The sequence below is a fragment of the Anolis sagrei genome, chromosome 2 (genome assembly GCF_037176765.1).
Source record: "Anolis sagrei isolate rAnoSag1 chromosome 2, rAnoSag1.mat, whole genome shotgun sequence".
Classification (NCBI taxonomy): domain Eukaryota; kingdom Metazoa; phylum Chordata; class Lepidosauria; order Squamata; family Dactyloidae; genus Anolis; species Anolis sagrei.
This window is the reverse complement of record NC_090022.1, coordinates 135,832,445-135,853,865: the sequence shown is the minus strand read 5'-3', so window position 1 is coordinate 135,853,865 and position 21,421 is coordinate 135,832,445. Positions and strand designations below refer to the sequence as shown.

The 21,421-nt window shown below is 41.0% G+C and overlaps 1 protein-coding gene across 1 annotated transcript in view; it reads left to right on the top strand.

The window, feature by feature from the left end:
- Positions 1-21,421, top strand: part of MAP2K6 (mitogen-activated protein kinase kinase 6) — a 95,420-nt gene that overhangs the window by 47,235 nt on the left and 26,764 nt on the right. The window contains exons 2-5 of the mRNA XM_060764215.2: positions 202-268; positions 9,242-9,290; positions 13,310-13,423; positions 16,627-16,746. Coding sequence (XP_060620198.1) covers positions 202-268; positions 9,242-9,290; positions 13,310-13,423; positions 16,627-16,746 — 350 coding nt within the window. The remainder of the gene's footprint in view (positions 1-201; positions 269-9,241; positions 9,291-13,309; positions 13,424-16,626; positions 16,747-21,421) is intronic.

Below are 21,421 nucleotides of genomic sequence, written 5' to 3'. Positions count from 1 at the left end.
CGGATTGGGGATAAAGTTCCAGTTGAGACACCTATTCTCATGTGAACTCTTCCAGAAGTGAATTTCCCTTCTGAGGGATTGATTTCTATCACTTCCTGTTGTCTCACTCCCGTTCTTAACTGTGCATTGTTTGTAAGATAAATGTTTGTAACTCAGGGACTGCCTGTAATTCTAAATATTTTTGTATTCCCCTATCCACAGGCAGGAAGAAAAATCCAGGGCTGAGAATTCCTAAAGAAGCATTTGAACAACCACAGACGAGCTCTACGTATGTATATCTTTTATTCTCATGTTGTGGATCAGGACTGTGTGGGAGGATGAGTGGTTGATCCCTCAAACATTGTTTTCACTAACTAGTAAGTCATAATTTGTGGTTGTCAGTTTTCATCCCTTGAGACCTGCGGCACAAGATGGAAAGTTCAGGAGATGAACAGGATTATCTCAGGATGCTGTGGAAATAGACAAGGAATCTCAGGCTCTTCTCTTGCTGGAAATGAACTTGTACTCTCTTTTTGTTCTTGTGTGTTTTCTGACATATTGCAACCCTACAGTAAGCCTATCATAGGATTTTCTTGGCAAGATTCCTTCAGCAGAAGTTTTCCATTGCAATGGAGAAAACCATAGGCATGGGGACTTATGTGTTGCTTGTTTGTCAGAGAAGTTGGGGTACTGGCTACCCAGCAAGTGGGCATGTGGTTGAAGCCACTGTAGAAAGAAAGGGATTGTGCATGTATTTGACTTTGTCATGGCAATTCACTCATTCAAGGAAGTGCTGTGGTGAGGAAATTATTGAGTGTTCATATTTTCTCTGGAATTGCAAGGATGTAACATTCAGTAACTGACGTACCATTCTGGGTGGTTCTACATAACCATTTAAACTGAGCCAGGGTGTGGGTGAAAGAGAACCAGTTCATTGCAGAGTATGTCCACAAGCATCCCATGAACTGGTTTGAGGCTGGGATGGGAGCCATGAAGATCCAACTATTGCATATCTATCAGAACCTATTGATATTTTTTCTTAAATTTTCCAGTGATGGGCAGTGATGTGTCCAATCAGAATCAGTTCTAAAGGAAGGTAGAGCACAGCACCAGAGGAGTGAAAAGCGGGTGTTGCCAGTTTCCTTTGGGGTGGGGTGGGGAGGAGGCGTTTGTTTACCTTCTAGTAAGTTGCGTTTCCATTTTTTCTGACTAGTCAGCAGTAGCCCTGTTGAAAAATTACTACTTCCTATATTGTATTTGAAATGATGTTAACAGTTATTATTAAAGACTTGTTATTAATAGTGCAAACCTGTACATCTTGTACATGGCCAATTTGTGAATGCATCTAGGTCTGTAGAAAAGATGGGACGTTGATGAATAAATTCTACCCAATGATGCCCAAAATTTATAGAAACCACTTTGTGTTCCCTCCAGACTTTTAAGAGACTTTTTCTATGTTAGACTTGAGTATATATTTCAAGTAACCCAGGATAGCATTGCAAGGCAAGTCCTTTAATTTTTTTTTAGGGGTGGGGGAGGGTGAGGGATCACAATTTGTGCTGGAATATTTGCTTGATCCTGGGATCTTGAACATAACTACAGTTTTTTTAAATTGATTGATTGTATATCATATACCTGTTGCCCCTTTTCTCAAGATAGTCACCAGACAACCCGATATGGCTGCATTTTTGTAGATATCCGGGTGGGAACAAGGGATGGCACCTAGTAGGACTTCATGTGAACTGCAGAACACATCGATGGAGAAGTGAATCTGTTTGTCACTTAGCTGTTGTCTTTTCAGTTAGTGCTCAGTCACAAATGACTAGAAAATACAGTACCACTCCTCCCATCCATGATTTCAATAACCTTGATTTCACTTAGCCATGTGCCAAATATATTCCATTTTGGGAGTGTTTGTAGTCCTTTCTAGGTCCTGATGTGCTGCTTATGATGTGCTTCCAAGTACAGTCAAAATATGTGTTTCATTATTATCTACAACTTCAGGTATCCATTGGGGGCAGGGGAGAAGAGTTTTGGAATTTAACCATTGCGGGTACTCTTTCCAGTGGAATTAAGCCATACTGCTTTCAGCTAAAGTTATCTCTGCTAAGATTTCTACCTTTATTTATTTATTTATCGTGTCATCAGCAACCATTGTATTACAATTCTAACAGAGCAAAACAAACACAGAGATTAAAAAGAAAAAGAAAAAAAAAGAAGAAAAAAAAGAAGAAAAAAAACCACACAGATTTTGTAAATTTGGTATTTGGTTAAATGTCCTTTGACCAGTATCTGGCCACTTGGAGTGCCTCTGGGGTTGCCGCAAGAAGGTCCTCCATCGTGCATGTGGCAGGGCTCAGGGTGCATTGCAGCAGGTGGTCAGTGGTTTGTTCTTCTCCGCACTCGCATGCCGAGGATTCCACCCTGTAGCCCCACCTCTTAAGATTGGCTCTGCATCTCGTGGTGCCAGAGCGCAATCTGTTCAGCGCCTTCCAAGTCGCCCAGTCTTCTGAGTGCCCAGGGGGGAGTCTCTCATCTGGTATCACCCATGAATTGAGGTGCTGGGTTTGGGCCTGCCACTTTTGGACTCTCGCTTGCTGGGGTGTTCCAGCGAGTGTCTCTGTAGATCTAAGAAAACTATGTCTTGATTTAAATCGTTGACGTGCTGGCTGATACCCAAACAGGGGATGAGCTGGAGATGTCTCTGCCTTGGTCCTTTCACTATTGGCTGCTACTTCCCGGCGGATGTCAGGTGGTGCAATACCGGCTAAGCAGTGTAATTTCTCCAGTGGTGTGGGGCGCAGACACCCCGTGATAATGCGGCATGTCTCATTAAGAGCCACATCCACTGTTTTAGTGTGATGAGATGTGTTCCACGCTGGGCATGCATACTCAGCAGCAGAGTAGCATAGCGCAAGGGCAGATGTCTTCACTGTGTCTGGTTGTGATCCCCAGGTTGTGCCAGTCAGCTTTCGTATGATGTTGTTTCTAGCGCCCACTTTTTGTTTGATGTTCAGGCAGTGCTTCTTGTAGGTCAGAGCACGGTCCAAAGTGACTCCCAGGTATTTGGGTGCGCTGCAATGCTCCAGTGGGATTCCTTCCCAGGTAATCCTCAGAGCTTGGGATGCTTGTCTGTTCTTAAGGTGAAAGGCGCATGTCTGTGTTTTAGATGGATTAGGGATCAGCTGGTTTTCCCTGTAATAGGCAGTAAGAGCACCTAGAGCTTCGGAGAGCTTCTGTTCTACCATCTCAAAGCTCCCTGCTTGAGCAGTAATGGCACGATCATCAGCATAGATGAAACTCTCTGTCCCTTCTGGCAGTGGCTGGTCATTTGTGTAAATGTTGAACATGGATGGAGCAAGCACGCTCCCCTAAGGCAGGCCGTTCTTCTGTTTCCGCCATCTGCTTCTCTGGCCCTGGAACTCAACAAAAAAGCTCCTGTTTTGTAGCAGGTTTCCTATGAGGCGGGTGAGGTGGTAGTCCTTTGTGATATTATACATTTTTCTCAGGAGGAGGCGGTGGTTGACAGTATCATAGGCTGCTGACAAGTCTATGAAGACAGCTCCTGTGATCTGCTGCCTTTCAAAGCCATCTTCTATGTGCTGGGTCAGGTTCAGCACTTGCGATGTGCAGCTTTTGCCTTTTCTGAAGCCAGCTTGCTGTGGGATCAGACAGGGGTCTATATTTTCCATAATTCTATGCAAAATAAGTCTCTCCAGAACTTTGTAGAGGTGGCACAACAGGGAGATTGGTCTGTAGCTTTTTGGGTCATTACGGTCTTTGCCTGGCTTCAAGATGGCGATGACTCTTGCTTTCCTCCAGATTTTAGGGATCTGACAGGATGCCGTGCAGTTGTTCATCAGCTCCAGCAGCCAGCACCTTGCTTTTGGACCAAAGTTCTTGATTTGTTCCATCCGTAGATCATCCAAGCCAGCTGCTTTGCCATTCTTACATTTGTTGAGAGCCATGTCCAATTCAGTAGATGTAAAGGGTTCATGGAAGTTGTTGTTCTCAATCTCTGGTTGTCTGGCTATTGGTTTCTTTCCTACTTTGGTGGCAAGGTTGGGTTTCCCATTCTTCAAGAGTTGGTGTGCTATCTGATCTGCCTTTATGTTGGCATGGGTATTCGTTTGTGAGGGATCGTTGCTCAGCCGTCTCAGCAGCCTCCATGCCTTCTGGCTGCTCCTGCCCATGTCGACCTCTGTGATCAACTTGATCCACTGTTCTTTCTTGGCTTCAGAGATGGAGGACACAATGCTCTGCGCTGCCTGAAGAGTCTGCTCACTGAATGGGTCTTCATTGTGGAGCCTGTAATAGTTTTCCAACAAGGCAGCTGTTTCAGGAGTAATGCCCTGGAGGTAGTGGGTTCTGCAGCCTCTCGGTATAGAGGCCCGTGAGCAGGTTTTCACTATTTCAATAAAATGTTCGTATTCCTCAGGGATTGGCGCGACCGATGTGATCATGTCGTCTAACATGTCTGAGAATTTAGTCCAATCTGCCTTTCTGAAGTTGTATCTTCGTTTAAATCGAACTTCCTGAGGTCTTATTGTTGGGAACAGTTGGCATATTATTGGTCGGTGCTGTGTGTTTGGGATTGGTGGTCCCACTGATTTGGTGCATTGCTGTACGATGCTGTCGCTCACAAATAAGAGGTCTGGGTTATAACCTCGGTGCCATCTCCCGCTGTTGTAGGATGGTGGGAGCTTGCTATCATGGATGAGTGATAGTTTGTGCAGTTCAGACCAGGACAGGACAGCCTCTCCATTTCTGTCCTCTTGGGCATAGCCCCATACATGGCTATGGCTGTTGAAGTCACCAATTACTACCGCCCTTTGGTGCCTGTCAAAGTTCTCGGGGGAGGAGAAGCAGAACTCTTCATTTGGAGGCTTGTACACAGAGGTGATGGTGATGTTATTGAGCTCTACTGTTATAACCTCGATATTGTTTTCTTCAGTATTGTGGGCACTGCTGACTTGGAGGCCTGGTTTGACAAAGACAGCACTTCCATACTGCGCATGTGGTCTTTCCGCTACTAGGATCATTCCTGGAACTTTGGGTCGTTTCTGTCGTTCATCCCTGTGTGTTTCTTGGACACACAGCACGTCACATTTCTTATCTCGGCACAGTTCATAGAGCAGTTGTTCTTTGGCAGCTGACATGCCTTCGATGTTGATTGCGATTATTGTCATGGTTGGTCCTGGTCTGTGTTCGCCTTAACATCTTATTTTATAATATAGAATCTTAATGTGGTTTTGAATAATGAGTTTCTGAGAAAACTGGGTAAGTAATAGATCTGTAAAATTCTAGAGTAAAAACAAGTACTCGTGCACATTCAAGATTTCTACCTAAGCAAGAGTGACTTAGGTCTTTGAAATTTCCTGGATTTTTTGTTATATAAGGGCCTCTTAACCATTCAGGCAGTGATGCAAGAGACTCTTGGCTTTCTTCATTGTCTTTAAGCTAAAAGTGGTTTATGTGGGGCAAGCCATTCTGACTCATTACTTCTATCTGGCACTACATTTGGGCATCAACTGACTGTTTTCACTCTCAAGTACCATGTTTGCAGCATTTTTTTCTCTCTCAGAAAGGGTGTGTTTTAGCTAGTGGTGCCTCTTTGACTGCAGACCTCAAGGCTAAACATTTGTAATGCCTCCACCCTTCTCCTCTTTGTGCAACAGACAACAGAGCTCTCCTATCAATGAAAAGAAACTTGATTTTCACCAGGAACTCAAGGCTGCTATTGCAGTTAGTAGAAGCACATGATAAGATACTCCTTTATATTTCTTATGGAAAGCAATTTCTCTTCTCCCTCCTCTGTTTGTGACTTTTATCTTTGATCTTTTAGATAGCTTTTCTTGTATTATCTTGTGTCTGCAACATTATTGCGCCCTATACTTAGACACATCAATGGAAATTAAATATGGCCATAATAGAGGAGTAACTCGGATTGAGACAGTATTTCTTGAGTGTAGAATTATTATTTAGGCTAGGAAAGAGTATCAAAAGTGGAAGAATAGTGGAAATATCAGAATAGAATACAATTTCAAGAACCCAGCTCTGAAAAAGGAGTTTTCGCCCATTGGTTGGGAGGAACAGGGAGATTCTTCTTTCCACCGTTCCAATCTCAAGAACAAACTAAACAAGTGTTCAATGGAAAGGAAGTAGACCTCTCTGCCAGAAAAAAAGGTTTGTGGGAGTACTAGTTCAGAAAGTGTGTAGGTTAATTTAAAAAAGTAACATTAAGTGGTCTATCTGGCACAGAAATCACTATATATATGTAAGTTTTAAATGAGATTTACCAAGTCCACATATATGCCACACACTTAAAACAAAAAAGCATTGGATTTCCCCAGGTAAAATCTCATTTGTAGTGGTTTCTGTGCCAGACAAAAGGTGAACAGTCCTTAAAAAAGAGAATGACTGATTCTTTATGCCCTACTATAAAGATGGGATTTATGGCAAAGCTGAGCATTGCTCACTTAGTCACAGCTATTTCTGTCATGGATTAGATAAATCAAGTCTCTTCCAGGCTGCCTATAAATAGGAGGGCATTTTGTATTTAGAGAAAAGATCTGGATCTTCCTCAGGGTTACCTATGTTTGTTTGCTTTCTACTGCATCATGTAATCTTCTGTTGCTTTGTTCTTCCTCGTTAGATACCTTAAGAAAGTCTAGTTTACTGGCTGTCCTTTTGTAAACTAAAAACAGAAATGTCATTGGTCCCAATAAATATGATCTTTTGTGTTTTCAGAGGAAGTTGCCACTTAGGGGACCTGATTAATATAGTTGGATAAACATCAACTCGTATTTCTTCCTATAGTATGGAGTATGTAAGTGATTGGCTGCAGTGGAATAAAGTGCAATGGATCAGAGTATCAGAAAGCTTGAGATGCCTCCGATTGCTCTTTTTCTAGAGATACACACATTTACTAGTAATTCCGGTCAACTGTATAAAGTAGGATAAGCTGAAATATGTATCACAGGTCAGTGTTACAGTAAGAGAGCTTTCTTTGTTGTCCATCTGGTTCCTGGGATATTGACCTACTGTAAATATGGGTCAAGATGCCTTCTTCTCCATGATGTGCACATTGCTGACATAGAGTCCTCTTGAGCCCATCAAATGATGTAGGCCTACTTCTGGTGGGGCTCTGTGCCAGCAGCGTGCTGGCAGCGCAGAGAAGTGGAGCTCAGAGGAGTCGTGTGTACACCTGACTCCTCATTCAAGAAGCTGGAGAGGATGCAGCAGGAAGCCAGGGACAGCACATAAACATCATGGGATTTGATTCCATGACCACTGATGGTAAGGGAACAAAGCCTTACACTGTCCCATGGTTTTCCCTGCTGTCCCCCAGTTTCTTGACCTCCTTGCAATGAGGTCTCTAGGTATCCATAAGATGGAGTTTGTGGTATCATGAAAGACTGCAGTAGGTGTTCTACCCACAACCTCCCCCCTCTCTTGGCAAAGTCCTTCATACACATAATAGTTCACACGTGGATCTATAGAATCACCTAAACTAGAAAAGGCCAATGGATGTAGTGTAAACAATTTATTTCATAGAACATCCCTCCAGAATGTATTATTCTGAATCCATCTTGGTCTCTGCTATGCTTTGCTTAAATGCATTTGCTTGCTGACAGAACAGTGCAGTACCTAGCAACAATTGTCAGATGTAGAGATGTTGCATTAAAAATCATTTAGTTAAAGACTTGCTCTGGTGACTGACTTCACTGATTGATTTCAGTGAGAGCTTAGTGGAGCATCATCAATGCAGAGACCCTTTTCCTTTCCAGACTGAGCAGGAAAGAAGATCAGTGGCCACCAGGGGAGTGCTTCCCAAGCAAAATCAGCCATGATTTTGAATCACTGATGAAATGCAGTAAGATCCCTTTTTCGGGCCAGGGGATAAGTTCCAGGATACTCCCTTGGAAGCCCAAAACCTTGGATAGTAACAAAACCTGCATTTTGGGACTACAATTGAATCCTTAAACAGATATGATAGAAGTAAGGCAGACCTGAAACAGCTCTCCACATGGCTCCCTAATAGTTTTCCCACCCCACTTATCTGCTGTTCCACAGAGTGTGAGGGAACCAATTTTCTTCCAACTGTCCCCTAGGCACTTCTGCAATAGATATTTGTGTAACAAGGGAAAGGTGGGAAGTCAGTGTCTGACCCAAGCATACCATAGAATAGCACTAGAGAATGGAGAGATGCCTATAAAGTCTTCTGTTGTCTTGGTTGTGGTGACCATGGGTAACTTAAACCACAGAAAAGTGAGTTTAATTATACTGACATGTACTCCAGACCTAAATTTAAAGCATTTATGTATGATTACACTAATAGTATTATAAGAAGCTCTCATTAGAGAACCACTGCTTCCCACTAGAGTAAAACAGAAAGTCAAAGATAACGATGTAGGAACAGTGGTTCTTTTGCTGGAAGTGGGAGGAAGAAGATGTTTTTCGGCGATGTCACGAATTCTGAAATGTTGTCCAGAATGTTAACAAGGAAAATTTTAGCAAACACTGTGAACATTGGTTATCATTTCTATGGAGCTCTCCCCATTTTGAGGACTTTATTGTGTTCTGGGAGGTAACAATAAGACAAGAGGAGAATTCTACAGAACCATTCATCCGGTAGCAAGGCCCACCCACATCCACTCCTGTTTACTGCCAGCTCTTATATCTGTAATTAACTTGGAGTCCTTGACTTTTGTCAAAACTTTATTTTTTGAAAATGGTTGAAGAAATTTGAGAAGGTGAGAATTTCAACTATATACATTATATACATTATGAAACTGGGAGACATTCCTTAGCAACAAGCTGGTTTAAAATGTTAGAAACCCTGTATTCCTGGAGGTAAGCCTTTGGAAGTATTGTTGGCTTGCCAACAGATTGAAAGTTTCACTTACTCCCAAACAAAGGTATATTTAAAAAGTTGGCAACTCTACATTTCTGTTGGTGTGTATATCCACACATTATGAGTTTCATGCAGATGTGTGAAATTTCGAACCCTCTTTTCATACTTGGTCTCAGTGCATAATCTGAAGAAGACATCCAATACACCAAACAACTTTATTCTAAACAAGTTGGGTTCAGTCTGGATGGGTTACTGTATACAAAACCCCCTATATAATGACCCTTCGGATTCCATTGTGGGAGAGAGGAGGAATTTAAATACAATGTCATCCAATGAAAATATTTTTTGGACAGGAACTGTGAATTATTTAATTATTGTCTTGTTCTGACTTTTTCTGTTCTTTAGACCACCTCGAGATTTGGACTCCAAAGCTTGCATCAATATTGGTGATAAGGTACAGTGATAATAAAATACTTTTTGTATATCAAAGAAGGAGAAAGTAGTAGATTCAGGGTCACTTGGCAGTCGTATTATTGGACAGAAGTCATTTGCCCTTTTCTCCTACAGTAATCACACCTTTATCTGTTCATCTATTAAAACCAATGTTTAAAAGAATTTAGCATTCTGAGGGACACAGGGTCCTTTTCAGATATCTTTTTACCTCTGCTTAATGAGTGTATGTATGTAGTGTGTGTTTTCTTCGCCATTACTTGCTGTTTGAAGATAACTGGATAATATTAAGAGATATGTGGGAATCTTACCTTGATGCAACTGCATATTTATCTGTTCAGTTTCCAAGAATGGGGGGAATATGCCAGTGTCCCTGGAGCTTTGGGGTTTGTATTTGACCAGCATCTGTGATATTCATTTTCCCCATGCCTGCTTCCATTCTGTCTTTCTCAAAATGGTTGATTGCAATCCCAGAAGAGTCTTAACAGGAGATGGCTAAACAGGTGATTGTTTTCATGGTCAAACCCCCCTTTAAAAAAACCCTCAGATAAGCTTTAAAAAAACAAAACCCAAAATGGAAGTGACTTCCATTTTGGCCCCCTGTAACTTAAGTCTGGCTTCCTCATGACCCAGAACGACCAGTTGTGCATCCTAGAGGCCTTTGAGTACATAGTGGGCCACTTTGGGTTAAAAAATTAGGGGTGGGAGTAATGTGAAACTAGGCTTAGAGCTCTATGTGAAGCCTACAAACTACACTTTGCCCACTCCGGCTTTGGCTGTTGCCTGCTGTCTATGAACGGTGATGTTCCTACAGTCACTTTCCTTCCCTTTCTGAGGACATATTCTTGAATTGATTTCCACAATCACGACTTCCTTGTTTCATATAACTGTACTCACAGAATGGTACAGTGGAACCTCAACTTAAGATAAGGTTTCTCCACTGGAGATTGATCCCAAATCTTTGTTTCTACAACAAGCCAAATTTTTCAAAATCCAATTGTCACAGGAATAGTTTTTCCCCTGTTCCATCTCAAATTCCAAATACAACAAAAGTCAGAATATAGAGTTCAAAGTAAAACATCAAAAAACATTCAAACAAAATATTTGGGTATCCTCTGACTGCAGTATTCCTTCCAACCTGATGCAGATCCCCTCTCTTTCTATTTTGCCCAAAAAAATCCCAAATAAACCCAGTTACAAATTTAACAGGAAGGCCTATGTACTTGGAAAAATTAGATTGACTTGTTCTGTGGTGACTCCTACTGCTCCTCCAAGTAATAACCCAGATTCCAAGGCGTGTTGCTTTTCCGTGGAAGGCTGTGGCAGCACCCTGAACCCTGCCTGCACAGCTTTTTATGTAACATCTCTATGGTGGCACCTGCTTACTGATATTAATAGCAGCGGTTGCTCAGTGGCAGTATACTGATTGCTAAGCTCTGGCTTGCATTAGCAGCTGTCTGCAAACAGTGTTGCTCTCACTGGTGTAACCAATAAAGCTGGAAAGACTTGTTCCTAAGGCTTTTCATTTTCAGCACTCACAGTGCAGTCTCAGTTGGTTCTTTGCAAGTAGACAGAAATGGCGAGGATACCAGTTCTCATGCATTAAGAGAATTGCATGAGTTTAACTCATCAAATATATTTGATGTGCTTTGATATGCATTGGGTGTCAAGACACAAATGGACATTCTTTATAATGCAGGACTGCCTTGTGTTTCATACCTTGTTGTTAGTCCCCTTGAGTCCCCATATTAGGAGAAAAGTGGGATGGAAAAAAAAACAGACAAATAAATATTATTTATTTATTTACAATATTTCTATCCCATCTTTCTCCACCCCGGAGGGGACTCAAGGCTGCTTACACACAGGCAACTATTCAGTGCTATAAAACAATGTACAATTATAATAAGCATTTAAATAGAATTATAAAAATACATTACAACAATTTAAAACATTTAAGACAATATCTTCACCATTAAACACATAATCCTCAAGCCTAATCCGGGCCGTTCCAGTAGTTATTGCAGATCATTCCATATCTATCTATTGCATAAGTTCTCCAAAAGCTTGGTCACAGAGCCACATTTTCACTCTCTTACGGAAGGTCAGGAAGGAAGGAGCTGATCTAATATTCCTGGGGAGGGAATTCCATAGCCGAGGAGCCACCATTGAGAAGGCCTATCTCTCGTCCCCGCCAATCTCAAATAATCTTCAAAGGCAACCCCACATATAAATGTGTGTGCACTAGCTTCACAAGGAAGTGTTCTACAGTTGATGCAGATGTTACAGTGAACATCTACTTATTTCATTTAATAGAATGAAGAGCTAAGTCTTTGGTGATCTTTAAATAGAGGTTAGATGCCTCTATGGATTACTTTAGTTGTGTGTTTCTGCAGGGCCCTAGAAGTCCCTTCCAAATCTATGATTTTCTGAATGCTAGCCACTTGGTTAAGGAGGATGCCATAACAACCCTTTTAAGGAGAAAAAAATGTATTCTCAGGAGCATTAGAGATTGCGGTAATTAGACTGTAACACTGTTCATTGTTTTTGTTAATGGAAGCATTGGAGTATCACAAATGTTTTCTATAGCAAATGGGGCAAGTATGGCAGTAATGTACATTGATAAATTGTGTCTTTAGATTCATGATAACATACATCTCAGATATGTTGTGTTTTTATGTCTTCATTTGTAACTTTTATAATGCACACCTACAGTTGGAAAGTCTCCCAGAGTAGCTTGCATATCAACACATCCTACCTTTAAAAAAGCATTAGACAAGAAAAGAAAATTAGGTGGGGAAAGGAAATATGCGACCTAATTAGGTTTTGCTGGCAGATGAACCTGATCGTTGAAAGATATATGCACATGTGTATATGACTTCCACATTGGACAGGTCTCTGAAGAAACACTTGTATTTTCCATGACAGCTTGTAATATGTCATGCAACCCTTACAAAATGGAATAACCCAAAATCAGGTGTATATTGGGTTGACAAGAAAAAAAACATTTTGAGAATCACAGATAGGGTTTGTCATATGGCCAGATGAAATAGAGGGAAGGCCTGTCCAAACAATATTAACATGGTTTTGATATTTCCATATAGTCTGGTCATTTCAATCATGGATTAGGATTACTAAACGAAATCGTGTTTGTACCTTCATCGTAAATGTCTTTCCCTTTGGGGCATCCAGTAGGACTGGGTGATTTATGTGTGCCTTGTGACACTGAATTCTGAAGATGCCTCTTTAAGCATGACATTGCTTGGAGGGATGATTTCTCTTTCCAGACCAATAGGAGAACTGCAAGATTAGTTTGAGGTCCTGTGCAGCTGGGTGGTGCAGCTATTTGACCCCCTTCTCAATACTGTTTCACCTAAGCTGTCATGTGTGAATATATTGGTGGTATGCTAGACCCATTAGCATTTTCTAAGCCTGCCAGAATTTGTATCCGTCCCCATCACATTTTGAGACAGGAACGGCAAGAGAGCCATCTGGAGCAAGTGACCCAATACTGAATCAAAGAAATCTCTGATGCAGAGTGCCTTTGTTCAATGGAAAGCAGTTTCCCTTTAGTTCCAAATAAGGGAGAGAGAGACAAATACACACAGAGAAAAGTTCTCACAGGCATCTTCACAGAAGCAGCAAATGCTGGTTGTTGGAGTATTCTTGCTCTCTACAATCCTTCCTGCGTGTTTTATGGAGTTTCTTATAGAGGAGAGGGTTTGCTATTTGGTCTCCTATTTTTAACAGAAGTTAAGCTGCACGAGGAAGAAGCTAGCTATGAAAACAGGGCATGAGAAGTATGATCTCACACCAGGAAGATGAGGAAGGAAATTGAAACATGTCTAGGGAATGGAGGTGGTGTGGAAACTAGGAGTCCTACAACCTAGCCAGAATTGGGGAAGGGGGGGGGGAGGGTCTGAGAAGAACAGCAGCATTTTCATACTCCACAGTTACCACATTGCATTACATACATGACTACATTGGGTCTTCTGCTGACCATCTCTTGATCTTATTTCTTTACAGAACTTTGAAGTCAAAGCTGATGACCTTGAGCCAATATCAGAACTTGGTCGTGGTGCCTATGGGGTGGTAGAGATGATGCGACATATGCCCAGTGGGCAAATTATGGCAGTGAAGGTAAAGTGAGACTAACAATTCTCTCTTTTTATGCAATAATGCCTTCCAAATTCACACACTCACACAGACCAACTCTGATAGATGCTGACCTGGGGTGTGAGATGGATTGGTGGCTTGCATAGAAAAAACATGAGTCCTTGTTGCCTCCAGATAAGCAAGATCTAGTTTATTCATCAGATTTCTAATAAATGATCTTAAGAACCAAGCTTAATTAGATAAAACAGCAATAGTTGGAAAATAATTGATCTAAATTAAAGCTGCGATTTACTGGTACCAATCTCCAAAATGACATACGGTGGCCTTGCTTCTCAAAGATTATATTTCCAGATCTTTCATTGCATTCCTTTATTTCCTTGCTGGCTATGATTTTCATATAGGATTGGATTTACGAAATAGAGATGTGGCCATCCCACAATTCTAACAACTGTTTCTTGAAGTTCTTTGTAGGCAACTCTTAGAAATGGGATCTTGGACTATATGAATGTTTGGTCTAATGCAAAGGTTTCTTGAATAATTAGCATGATCCTTGTAACTTTTCCTGGAGCACATTGAATTTCTCTCTTCCACTTTGAGTGAAGCCTATATGTGGTGAGCTCAGTAGGCTATTTGCATCTGTTTTCACTTTGTTTAGTGTGAACTGATGCTATTGATGTAAGAAGTTAAATATACAGGTGTATATATTTACATATCTTGTTTGTATACTTTCTCTCTTCAGCTCTTTTTTGGACTATCATGTTTCCTACTCTAGATAAGCCAAAACATGAGCAAGCCACAGGCATCTGTCTCCCTACTCTCTTTAAGTGCAGTGTAGAAGTCTCTAACTAACCATAGTTTCTCGTATCAGTTGAGCCAAGAAACTATTGCAGTCAGTTTTGGAATAAGCCCGGATTCTAAATTTCAGACCTTGATTTGCAATTCAGGTATATTGAAAGAAAAGAGGTAACAATCAGAAGCAGGTGTCTTCCTCTCTTGTGGAACGCATAGGAGAGATATGATTGTCCAAACCAGACCTTTCTCTTCTTTTTCCTAACAACAATTTTCTAGTTGCAATCTGTATTTATGCATGAATTGTTAAACTGATCACTGTCTGTTCAGTTATAATATTGTGACTGTCTAAACCAGGCCTTTCTCTTCTTTTTCCTAACTACAGTTTTCTAATTGTAATCTGTATTTATGCATGATTTGTTACATTGATTACTGTCTGTTCAGTTATAATATTATGGCTTTCAAATGTTTGTTAGCAATCAACATATGGTAAATCTTGTTTTTATATTACAGAGAAAAGAGCTAGACACAAACATAAATAACCTTTATTCAGTAAAAAAGAAAAAAAGAAAAAATATTAGAGTTAAATTTATTTTCCTATTTCATTCTTTGGTAGTGATTGTGTTTATAGTGTTAAGTACTAGCAAGCACATATGTAATACTATCCCAGAGGAACTTCTTTATAACAGTGTTGTTGTACATTACATAATGACTATTTTGAAACAAGAAAAAATGTAGTAACATTATCATATTTCTGGTGAAAACAACTCAAATTAAACTAGAGTGAATTAAAACAATTTAACACGATAGGGCCTTTTCCACTGAGAGTGAATATGCAAAACAAAGAAAAACTGATGCTCATTTGATTTTAAAAGTTGTGAGAAGTAGAAGGCTGCTTAATACCAGAGCTTTAAAAAGTTAGTTTTTTTTTTAATTTGACTCCCAGAATCCCTCAGCCAGCCTTGACAGTGATTGCTCTGGCTGGGAAAGATTCTGGCAGTAGTAGATCAAAAACATAACAGTTCCTACTTTGTAATATGCAGTTACAAATATGATAGTTATCATTGTTAGTCCATAATTAATCCAAGAAACAAACATAGAATGATTACATATATTTCCCCACTTTCCTCCATGATCACAAGCTGTTAATTCTAGATTCCAGTGACTTTGACACCAAAGTCAGGGCAAATATTCCGTTTAATGAATAAAAGTAACCCTGTGTATTGTCGAAGACTTTCATGGCTGGAATCACTGGGTTGTTGTAGTTTTTTTGGGCCATATGGCCATGTTCTAGAATCATTCTCTCCTGGCATTTTGCTTGCATCTGTGGCAGGTATCCTCAGAGGTTGTGAGGTCACTTCACAAGCTCTGAGATGCCTGCCACAGATGCAGGCGAAACATCAGGAGAGAATGATTCTAGAACAGACCATACAGCCCGAAAAACCTACAACCCAAAATTAACCCTGTTTTGTCCCCCTAACCATGGTTAAATTTCCAGTTCAACAGCAAAATCATGGTTTAGGTGGGTGAGCTATGATCTTACCTGTAGAAGCCTGTCATTCAGGAAGCAGCTAAACTCCTGGCTTTGGAGTCAGGCACTTGCAGATTGACAGATGATTTGATATAGACTAAGGAGCCACTGGATTGAGGCAGGTGATACATACATTGCTAAACCTGGGCCTTGCTCAGCAGTTGCCCACCACCAAATGTTGTGCCATCACTATTTTGACAATAGAAGAACAAAGAAAGGAAAGGGGGATAAAAGTGATAGATAAAGAAAACACTTCTGTAATAACGATAATCCTTTGCCCTTCTATAGCACCTCACATCCGAGGATCTCACAGTGCTTCCCTGACATAAATTACGCCTGTGAGGTAGGTAAGCATTATTATCCCCGCTTCTCCCAGGCACAAGGAGGCTTAAAAATACATAAGCATATACAGCATTGGCCTCTAGTTTTCGGTGCCTGTTATGAGACACTTGCAGCCTAAGCTTGTGTACATCTACTCATAAGAAAATCCTGCTGACTTCAGTGGGTATTCCCTCAGGTAAGTGTGCACAGGATTGCAAGCACACTCCAGACCTTTCATTGCACTCAGGACTACAACTGGGAGTTAGGGGTCCTTAAGTCCACATCTCTGCTGACTTGGACAGCTGCAACTGACAATCCCATTTTTAGCTGTTGTAATTTTATTGAGTTTAGAGGTTTCCAGCTTTTAAACTTCTCAGTTATAGTAACTTGTTCTTCACTGTTGGTTAAAAAGAGCTGTAAGAGTTATCTATCTATCTATCTATCTATCTATCTATCTATCTATCTATCTATCTATCTGCTGAAATGTGCTTCGTGCATGGAGCCAAGTTGACATCTTCCCTGTAGCATTTGTGCCCCATGAATGGGAATAACAAGAGTGAAAATTAAAACAGGGTTTGTCTTCCAGCGAATCCGAGCGACAGTGAACAGCCAGGAGCAGAAGAGGCTGCTAATGGATCTAGATATTTCCATGAGGACGGTAGACTGTCCCTTCACTGTCACTTTCTATGGTGCCCTGTTTCGAGAGGTACGACTTCATGATTTCCAATTGATATGCTCCATATGTTTGCTCTGCTGTCCCTTCCACATTAAAGTGGTTTGATTAGATTCCACTTCAATGATAGTACTTGTATTACATTTTAACAGCAGTGGCTGCATCCTGTGGTAACCTAGGGTTTGTAGTTTGGGGAGGCACCAGAGCTCTCTGGCAGCGAAGTCTAAATATGTCATGAAATTTCAGGTCCCAGGATTCCAGGAGGTGGAGCTCTAGCAACTAAAGTGGTGTCAAAGTAATAAAGTTGTGTAGTACAAATTGCCACCCTCAGTTTACTGTGGCCCCATATAATTTGTATACTTTACTGTTTAAATTGTTTAATTAGTTGTTATATGTTTATTGTGTTTTTAAATGTGTTTTTTGGTTAACTTGTTATTACTGGGCTTGGCCCTGCTTGTAAGCCGCCCCGAGTCCCTTCACTGAGATGGTGGCGGAATATATATAAAAATTAAAATTAAATTAAAATTAAATTAAAAACTCCTCAATCAACTTCGACATACGACAGCAGCTATGTAAATCGGAAGCCCTTCCACCCAGGCTTTATGGACTCCCCAAAATCCATAAGGACTCCACCCCACTCAGACCAATCGTGAGTGCCATTGGGTCCCCCACATATGACTTAGCCAAATTTCTTGCTGCACAGTTACAAAGCCACATTGGGCTCACAACACACTACATCAAGGACTCAGCCCACTTCATTGAAAAAATCAGCAATCTCAAGCTAAATCCAAATGACAAACTGATCAGCTTCGATGTGGTGTCTCTATTTACCATGGTCCCAGTTGCAGACACCATGGCACTCATCAACCAGAGGTTCCCAGAAGACATCACGGCGCTGTTTCACCATTGCCTCACCACCAGCTATTTTCAGTGGGACAATGAATTCTACGAACAGAAAGATGGAGTAGCTATGGGGAGCCCTCTCAGCCCAGTCATAGCTAACTTCTACATGGAACAATTTGAAAAACAAGCTCTTGAAACAGCAACCAAAAAGCCCACTATATGGTTCAGATATGTGGATGACACTTTCACCATTTGGAGCCATGGAGATGAAGAACTCAACAGGTTCCTGGAACATCTTAACAGCATCCACCCTAACATCCAGTTCACTATGGAAAAAGAAAAGGAAGGAAGACTGCCTTTTCTAGATGTCCTAGTCATCCGCAAACCTGATCAACAATTGGGTCACACCGTTTACAGAAAACCCACACACACAGATAGATATCTACATAAAAACTCCAACCATCACCCAAGTCAAAAAAGAAGCACCATTAAAGCCTTGGCAGACCGTGCAAAAAGAATCTGCGAACCCCACCTCCTCCAAGATGAACTGAACCACCTCAACTGGGCTCTACAGGCCAATGGATACTCCACCTCAGACATCAGAAGAGCTGCAAGACCAAGAACAAGCCACAAGAGTAAAGATGAAGATCCACCCAGAGGAAAAGTGTTCCTGCCATACATCAAGGGAACCACTGATCGCATAGGGAAGCTGATGAGGAAACACAACATACAAACAATCTACAAACCCACCAGGAAAATCCAACAAATGCTACATTCAGCAAAGGACAAGAGGGATCCTCTCACCTCTGCAGGAGTCTACCGTATACCATGCAGCTGTGGACAAGTCTACATAGGGACCACCAAACGCAGCGCCCAAACAAGAATCCAGGAACATGAAAGGCACTGCAGACTACTTCATCCAGAGAAGTCAGCCATAGCAGAGCACCTGATGAACCAACCTGGACACAGCATTTTATTTGAGAACACAAAAATGCTGGACCACTCTCACAACCACCATGTCAGACTACACAGAGAAGCCATTGAAATCCACAAACATGTGGACAATTTCAACAGAAAGGAAGAAACCATGAAAATGAACAAAATCTGGCTACCAGTATTAAAAAACTCTAAAATTAAAACAGCAGAGAGAAAAACAGGCAGGGACATCTAATCACCTTTCAAGAAGAGTTTGCTCCAGGCACTGTCAGCCCATTGTATGCTAATCAAGGTGGTCAGTTGAAAAGATTCACACCTAGCCCAACTTACAAAAGCCTTTTGTCTCACCCTGGTCATTCCACAGATATATAAACCCCTTTTTCCCAGCTCCAGCAGACCTCTGAAGATGCTTGCCATAGATGCAGGCGAAACGTCAGGAGAAATGCCTCTAGAACATGGCCATATAGCCCGAAAAAACCCACAAGAACTGAGTATATATAAAAAGTTATTATTTGAAACACCACAAGGTGAGTCCACAGCAGACACTCTGCTAGCTGTTGTATTGGATCATCGGACACTTTCTAAGTGTCTAGGACTGTGTGATGTATCCGCAAAAAATGCGTACAGATCCCAGTAGGGTGGCCTTTTGCAGCTGACAGATAGCAATTTTGTCAGTGCCAATTGTATTTAAGTGCAGGCCAAGGTCTTTAGGCACTGCACCTAGTGTGCCGATCACCACTAGGACCACCTTTACTGGCTTGTGCCAGAGTCTTTGCAGTTCGATCTTTAAATCCTCATATCATGTCAGCTTTTCCAGTTGTTTCTCTTCAATCCTGCTGTCACCTGGGATTGCAACATAGACAATCCATACTTTGTTTTTTAACACGATCGTGAGGTCTTGTGCTCCAAAACTCTGTCTGTCTGAATCCGGAAGTCCCAAAGTAGCTTGACGTGTTCATTTTCTGTAACTTTTTCTGGCTTGTGATCCCAGCAGTTCTTTGTCACAGGCAAATGGTATTTGTGGAACAAGTTCCAATGAATCATCTGAGCAATGGTGTTATTGCTCTGCTTGTACTCTGTCTGTGCGATCTTCTTGCAGCAGCTGAGGATGTGATCTTGAGTTTGCATTTGGGATCTGTCATTGACTTTTCAATTCTGTCTTTGATGGCATTGGTTCTAATGGCTTGTTCTTGGGCTGCCAGAATCAGGCCCTCCGTCTCCTTTTTCAAAGTTCAATTTGTTTTTTCTTTGTCAATTTGGCTCTCAATTTTTCCCAGGAACTGTCCATGGAGAGCCTTCTTTTGCCAGTTTTCTCTTCTGCGCTGGATTGTGTTTTTATGGCGTTCACTCTTTGTCTTTTGCACTTGAAGCAGTTTACTCCTGTTGACTTCCCTCAATGCTGGTTCTTGACTGCCTTTCACATAATCTGCCAGTGCATGTTTCTCTTCTTCTACCGTTTGTTTTACTTGCAGAAGCCCTCTGCCTCCTGAATTTTTTTGGGCAGGTAAAGTCTGTCGACATCACTATGCAGGTGTATTGAGTAGTGGATTGTCATCAGTTTTCTTGTTTTTCTGTCCAGATCATCCAGCTCTGCTTGTGTCCAGTTCACAATTCCAGCAATGTATCTAATGACGGAGATTTATTATTATTATTATTAATGCAGATTAACTGTATTGAACTGTGTTGTATGAGTCTACACCAGGCGCGAGAAAACTTCAGCCCCCCCAGGTGTTTTGGACTTCAGCTCCTACAATTCTTAACAATTCTTCAATTCTTATGAGTTGAAGCCCAAAATACCTAGAGGGCCGAAGCTTACCCATGCCTGGTCTACACTGACCATATAATGCAGTTTGAAACAATGTGTGTTGTGACAGAATGAAATGGAATAAGGTTCTGTTCCCAGAGGACTTAAAGATCGGACCCTCTTCCTGTCTGCAAAAATAAATAAATAGCCTGAAGACCAAGACTTACTTTGGACACACTCTTTAAACTTCCCAGTTTTGGAGGGAGAGATTTTTGGGTTAGCTGGTTGGAAATAAGAAGTGTACGTTTTCTCATTTAGCAAACCATTTTCTGTCTCCTGTCTCCTGTTCCTGGTTTCCCTTTTTCTAGTATATCTTCTTCCCATTGCTTCCTAAAATGTATCCTTTCACAATACAGTCTACATAGTAAAGGCAACCTTTAATATCAGAAAACTGGAGAATAATGTTCTGTGGGTATGGAAAGAACTATTAGTTGAGGATTGTATCAGGCAGACCTTCACATAGCTTTTCTGGAAATCTCTTTTGCTTAGCAAACCTGTTTCCTTTCATCAGTTATTTTTGATATGTTATTTTGCCTAATGCCAGTAGTTAGAGGGCAACTAATTTTGAAGTGTGATTTAAATTATTAAAAAGAGAGAAAAAAACTTTTTTTTTATTTTTATGTTGACAAATGGCAGAGATGAGGTATTCTTAAAACTACTGTAGGAATTTTGCAAGAAACGAAGTGCTACCTAAGCATTAGAAAGATCTTTCTAACAGTAAGAGCTGTTCGACGGTTACATAGACTGCTTCAGGCAATTGTGAATTCTCCTTCATTAGTCATCTTTAAACAGATTGTATCTCAAGGGGTACTTTGGCGGTATGACTGAATGGCAGGAGGTGGATTAGATCGGTCGTACAGTCCATTCCAACCCTATGAATTTTGAAAACAGAAAATTGAAATTTAATGCAGTGAATTTAAAAGATAAAAAAAATAGTTGATGAAGCCATCCCTCCACCCTTTTCCATTTCACCTTAGCTTTTGTATGTAACATATCTGGAAATCTTAAACATTTCTGCAGATGCTATTATCTGTTTTAGTTGATCTAGTCAAGATATTTCCATAGTACAAATTTCATGTGGAATACCAGGCCCCTGTATGTGGTAGAAGAGATATAGGAAAGAAG